A 6,660-nucleotide genomic window follows, 5' to 3' on the forward strand; every position below is an offset into this window, starting at 1 on the left:
CCACCATGAGGAGTACTAATAAACCATTATTATTATTTATTATAATTATTATTATTTATTATAATTATTATTATTATTATTATTATTATTATTAGGAGATTGTCCTTGTAAATTGTAAAATATGATGTATGACTGGTCTATTGTAGGCAATACCGTACACACAGTGAGCAATGTTCATTTGCTGCTGCGAATGACCACCGGATATATCATGCAAAAAGTTGCTTTTTCAACTTGCTTAAGGTTACTTCCTACCTTCGTGGGTTGTCCTTCCGGAAAAAATTTGCACACGCGCTAGTTTCACTACAATCCTAGCAAACTATATATCAGAAGAATATAGCATCCTTGGGTACTTTTGAAGATTTCAGAAATTTTTTTCTGTGGAAACGTTAAGTTGAACGTTTGAATTCAGTTACGTCAAACAGAAGAAGAATTGATTTTTTTGGGCCTCTGAAGATGTGAAGTTTGTGAACAATGGTCGTTTATCAGCAGCTTTTGACACTGTTGACCACAGTATATTACTTGACAGATTGAAGATGCGGTTTGGTATCAAGGGAAGGGTCCTCGCGTGGTTCAAAACCAACCTGGCTGGTCGTAGTCAATTTGTTTGCCTGAATAGAACCAGCTCCAGGAGGTCTGATCTAATGTATGCTGTTCCCCAAGGTTCCGTTCTTTGCCCTATTTTATATCTTTTGTATACGTCTCCTCTTGGTGAAGTTTTAAGAAGAAATAATATGAATTTTCATTTCTACGCGGATGACTCTCAGGTTTATTTTTCGTTCGACTCTAATTCGTCTGTAATTGTAGCCAGAATTGAAGCATGTTTACATGATATTGCGACATGGATGTCTTTGAACAAACTGAAAACTTAATGGTGACAAGACAGAGCTTTTGGTCATAGGATCGTAACATCGTCCAGTCTCTTTCACAGCGGTTGATGGTTCAGTTACAAATCCCTCTCACTCTGCCAGCAACATAGGTGTTATTTTTGACAATAGTTTGATTATGAAACTTTAAGTGGCTGCCATTTGTAAATCCGCCTTTTTTCACATTCGTAATATTTCTCGTATCAGGAAGTTCTTATCAGCTGAGAGCCCCAAAATGTTAGTGCATGCCTTCGTGATATGTAGATTGGACAACTGTAACTCTCTTTCATATGGACTTCCGAAATGCCTGATTCATAGACTTCAGTTAGGTCAGAACTGTGTGGTGCGTCTAATCTTATGTGGTTCTTAATATGACAGTAATACTCCTTTACTAAGAGAACTACACTGGCTTCCCGTGGAGCAGAGGATTGTTTTTAAAATCCTACTGTTGACTTTTAAATCTTTAAATGATTTAGGTCCTAGCTATATTCGTGATTTGCTGCAAACTTACAAGCCATCTAGGAATTTACAATCATCAACCATGAACTTGTTAGTGACGATTAGATCGAAGTTAAAATTTTAAGGTGATCGTGCTTTTCAGTCTGTGCCCCTAAACTTTGGAATGATCTTCCATAACATATAAAATGTAGTTTAAATTTTACATCTTTTAAGAGCAACCTTAAAACCTATCTTTTTAGGCGTTATTTTAATTTTTTGCTTTAGACATTATACTGTAAAGCACCTTAGAGCTCTAGAGTAGGGCGCTATCGAAGTTCTTGTATTATTATTATTATTATTATTATTATTATTATTATATATTATAAGCAACCTTAAAGTCAAGCGAGTCGACAAACTTCAACGTTTCGATTGTCTTTGAATTTAAGCCACCAAATTAGCTCCTTCCACAAAGGATTTACGTATGAAGCAATTCAAGGGGAATTTCTTACTTTTCAACCTTAGCTTCCCAAAGCAGCAACATTATGCTATCCACATGAAAAAATACATCAACGATTCTTCAAAGTAAACGGTAAAGAGCTTGTTCTACGAAAGATCTGGAATACAACTTGAAAAACCTTTTAGCGATGCCTTCCAAAAATTAAGAAAGATTACTATGGGCAAGACTTACCTTGTCTTTGATCCAGCGAGAAAGAATATTGAAAACTACTTTAAGAAATCCATTTAATTAATTTGTTTGGATTCAACATACAAACCAGTTGGCTTGTTAGCTCATTTGGCAGAGCGCTTCACCGGTATCGCAGAGATCGTGGGTTCAAATCCCGTGCGGGCCAGAATTTTTTTCAGACCTTAATTCAACTACAAGTTCAGTAGTGTTCATAACTGCAAGGATCCCTTCTGTGTTCGTTTCTTCAACCGCAGTGTACATATTTGATTTTCATATATTTATAGTCATTGGTCACAGTAAATTTATATATGATTGCTCTTATATGGGAAACTGAACTCGGTGGTTAGCAAAACCGTGTGAAAGGCCTTTAAACAAGTAGAGTTAATTTCTTGCAACTGATAGACTACGTAATAACGTTGAGCCAAATAAGTCAGCTACTACTTACTGCTTTGATCACCTCTTAAACGAAATTTTTCTGTGTATGATAGTGGTTGACATGGTGGTTACAAGTTAATCATTTTCGTAAGACAAAAAACCGCTACAAAAAAAGTCTTTTAACCTGCCTTTTTTAAAATTTTGAGTAAAATGACAGCCAATAATTTGGAAGTTACATAACCACCCCGATTACTGGATCGAGGACTAAACCACAAAACCTTAATTCGCAAAAGCACTTTGCCAATGAGATTCACGTAAATCAATCAGCTCCTGCACGTGATCAGTATCTTCCGCCTACAACATAAAAAGATTATGTTGAGTCGAGTGGCTATTCCGCACTTGTCGTTCCTCAAGAAAAATTCACGCGCGCACGTCCGTAAAAAAGAGCTTTCTCACTCGAGCATCTGCTCGTTTGAACGTTCCTTTCGCGTGCGCTCCGCGTGCAGAGATCAATCTTAAGTTATTCATCACGTTTGCGCATGCATTATTAATATCATAGGAATCGAATGTTATTTCTGCTCTGATCGAAAACTCTTTTCCCGCTCGTAAGTTAGTCTGGATTTTTTTTGTTTAAAATTTTATAATGATTTCGAGTAATTTAAGGTCCCAATCTATGTATGGTGATAATAATATTCGTTTTATCACAACTTGTAAAACTGATCACCCTTAGGGCAAACGCACAAACTTAAGTAGGAAATTCACAGGTCATGCAATTCGATTGTGTCACGCACGCGCAAAAGAAATCGCTTTTAGATCTCCGCCAGCTTTGGAATGACACAAAGACATCTCTCGCCAGAGAACTTCTTCGCTATTGTTTTCAAGAAATACATATGACAAAACAATATGGGCATCAAGTGCAATTTCACTATTAACTCAAAAAGTACCAGTTAGACGACGTGATGTCATCGATATGAAAGTACGCCTATCACATTTTGTTACCTGGCTTGTTGCCAGCTTTGTCGCACTCAGGAAGGGACCTAAACTTGTTTCAACAGAGCTTTTTATTGGGATACCTGTGGTAGCCCAGTCATAAAATGCCTTTGTTTTTCTGTCGTCTGTTTTTTTTTTTCCTCCGCCACAAAATGGAAAAATTGTGCAATAGTACCCAGTGGTCACTGGGTGCTCAACACCATGACAACTAACTGTGATCCAATGAGGTGTTCACATGCTGATCACGCGTGTTATCTTGATGATGATTAACGTTGTCTTGCATGGACAGAGCCGGGTTACATGACGAACCACCAGAATTTTAGTTATAAAACTCTTTTGTCAGTCGTTTTGAATTTCAACGCGTTTGGATTACGATCACCTGGAGCAATATGGCGCAAACGCTCAAAATACTTACAGACGCATACACAAGTCGTATTGTTCGCGGCCAATCTACACCAAAAGATGTTATTGAGCGGTAAGTTTGGAACGGATTGAGTCACGAACGCTTGAAAGCCATGAAAGCCTTGTATGCCTTGTATGCCTTGTATGCCAAGTATGCCAATGTCTTCTCACTCGAGCATCTGCTCGTTTGAACGTTCCTTTCGCGTGCGCTCCGCGTGCAGAGGTCAATCTTAAGTTATTCATCACGTTTGCGCATGCATTATTAATATCATAGGAATCGAATGTTATTTCTGCTCTGATCGAAAACTCTTTTCCCGCTCGTAAGTTAGTCTGGATTTTTTTTGTTTAAAATTTTATAATGATTTCGAGTAATTTAAGGTCCCAATCTATGTATGGTGATAATAATATTCGTTTTATCACAACTTGTAAAACTGATCACCCTTAGGGCAAACGCACAAACTTAAGTAGGAAATTCACAGGTCATGCAATTCGATTGTGTCACGCACGCGCAAAAGAAATCGCTTTTAGATCTCCGCCAGCTTTGGAATGACACAAAGACATCTCTCGCCAGAGAACTTCTTCGCTATTGTTTTCAAGAAATACATATGACAAAACAATATGGGCATCAAGTGCAATTTCACTATTAACTCAAAAAGTACCAGTTAGACGACGTGATGTCATCGATATGAAAGTACGCCTATCACATTTTGTTACCTGGCTTGTTGCCAGCTTTGTCGCACTCAGGAAGGGACCTAAACTTGTTTCAACAGAGCTTTTTATTGGGATACCTGTGGTAGCCCAGTCATAAAATGCCTTTGTTTTTTTGTCATCTTTTTTTTTTCCTCCGCCACAAAATGGAAAAATTGTGCAATAGTACCCAGTGGTAGAAACTCTTGAAATTCTCAGTCTGCATTTTGTACCCACTCTGCAGTCTATATTTTGTATCCGGTCTGCAGTCTGCTGTCTGCATTTTGTACTAACAGGTATCCGTGGCACCAATACAGTTATTTTTGGTTACATTTATTCGCACAACACACATAATCTAATACAAAATACCTGTGTGTGAGGTAATTCGACATTTTCGTTCTTTTCCGCGTTAACACTCTTCTTTACTTTTGTAAGAATGTAGACCACTTACAATGTTTCAAGTAATCCACCCACCCTACAAAAAATAACTCTTGCATGCGTAGCATGCCTATGTTTTGAAACAGGTGTATGCCCTTGGCTAGACTTGAGCTTACTATTTCAGAATACTAGTCCGACACCCCTAGTATCACTACACTTGATTCCAAGGATCCAGCACCATCCAGGTATCCCAGTTACCCTGCTCACAGGGTCTAGTAGGTTTTAAACGACTACACCTTCACACTCTTATTGTAAAGGTCGAGATCAAACACTTTAGTAAGCGCACGTTCAAGGTGATTAAAAAAGCATCTCTAAACCGGTACGGACATTAAGAAAATATTTGAAAACGACGAAGAGGTTATAATTGAAGGTACCGTGATCTAACAGTGATTAAATTTCTCGCATTTTCTCGCTGGTTGCTGCTCATCTATGCAGCAGTTTATGACGAGGAAAATGTCTTTTGAAAACGAGCTTTAATACTGGACACTTACATGTTCAAAACATGGGTAAATAGTGTTGGCGAAAAAGCACCTTTTTTCGCAGTATTGGGGCGCAGTTATAAAACAGATTATCGAATAAATAAATAAACAAACTATGCACCTTAACTTAAAGTTCTATCAGGTCTGTCTCGTCGCCCAAGGAACAGAATAAATAAAAACTTCTCCACATTTTAAGCTTAAACAAGCTTAAACCACGCGAAAGGAAGGCATTGATTTACATATGTTTTGAAGGGAAATTTTGCACGAAAAGCGATTCAATCCCCTCCTCTCCAGTTTAATTCCATGTTACGTTTTCGGTGCAGACATAGCTCAATTAGCGACGTAAATTTTTGACAGCAATACTCCAAATGACACCTCAATTTCGACAGATAAAAGATCAGCTTACCGTTAGCAATTCCAGCCACCGAAAATAAGGCCAGCAAAAAGAGCTTGGATGTAGAGACAACCATCATTGTGTTCCGACAGGAAAATTTTTCTTGTTAACGTGATGTTGGTTCAACGTTCTATCCAGCTGGGTAAAGGAGTGTTTGTCTTTATCACGAGACATGAAATATCTCATCAGTAGGCGTTTTTTCAATGCACTTCAGAAATGGGTATGTGATTGGCTTGCGAGAGACTTTCACCTGCCAAACATGCGCGTGTCCCATCAAGAGCATGCAAATTTTGCGTGTTTAGTCGGTCGCCTGAGGTCGTCAATCATCACCGGAAAACTTTTATAATAACTTGTACGAATAGGGAATGATTTTGTAGATTGCATAATACTTTTTTCACAAAAATTAGGAAACCGCTTATGCCGAAACCGTTTTTTGTCTATGTCTGCCGAAGGCCCTGCTGCAACTTGAAATAGGCTGTGAATTTCATACGTTGTGAGATATTCCTGTCACAACGAGGGTCTTTCATGTAGGGTTAAAGTTTCAAGGTTCCAGAATTTGCTCGATATCATTGGGGTTTCATAGCGCCTTAAGCAATTCGCAAGTATCAACCTTTGGTCGATAGTTTCTTTGAACAAACGAACAAAGGGTGAACGAGCACGAAGCTCGCAGATTGCTCCGGCGTCCTTTGCCTTATCAAATTATTTAATAATTTAGATGAAGGAATCCTGAAAATATTTCGCACACGCTATCATTTTCAGGGGTCGGTAAATGTAGTTCAGTTCCTAAAATAGCTTAGCTTGAGTTTATCGACACAAACAAGGGTTTTTTGCACTTTATCTTTTGATCCTTCCGGACTTAGGTTAAACGCACGCGTTTAAGCCGCGGACAATGAAAGCGCGCCAAGAGAA

General features: G+C 38.3%; 1 protein-coding gene across 1 annotated transcript in view; it reads right to left on the reverse strand.

Moving 5' to 3' along the window:
* LOC113683607 (uncharacterized) overlaps nucleotides 1-5,887 on the reverse strand; it is a 13,762-nt gene extending 7,875 nt beyond the window's left edge. Inside the window, exon 1 of the mRNA XM_089205754.1 lies at nucleotides 5,764-5,887. Coding sequence (XP_089061880.1) covers nucleotides 5,764-5,830 — 67 coding nt within the window. The 5' untranslated portion in view covers nucleotides 5,831-5,887. The remainder of the gene's footprint in view (nucleotides 1-5,763) is intronic.
* Between the last annotated feature and the right edge of the window lie 773 nt (nucleotides 5,888-6,660).

This window comes from Pocillopora damicornis, chromosome 4 (genome assembly GCF_964200805.1).
Source record: "Pocillopora damicornis chromosome 4, jaPocDami1.2, whole genome shotgun sequence".
NCBI classification, from domain to species: domain Eukaryota; kingdom Metazoa; phylum Cnidaria; class Anthozoa; order Scleractinia; family Pocilloporidae; genus Pocillopora; species Pocillopora damicornis.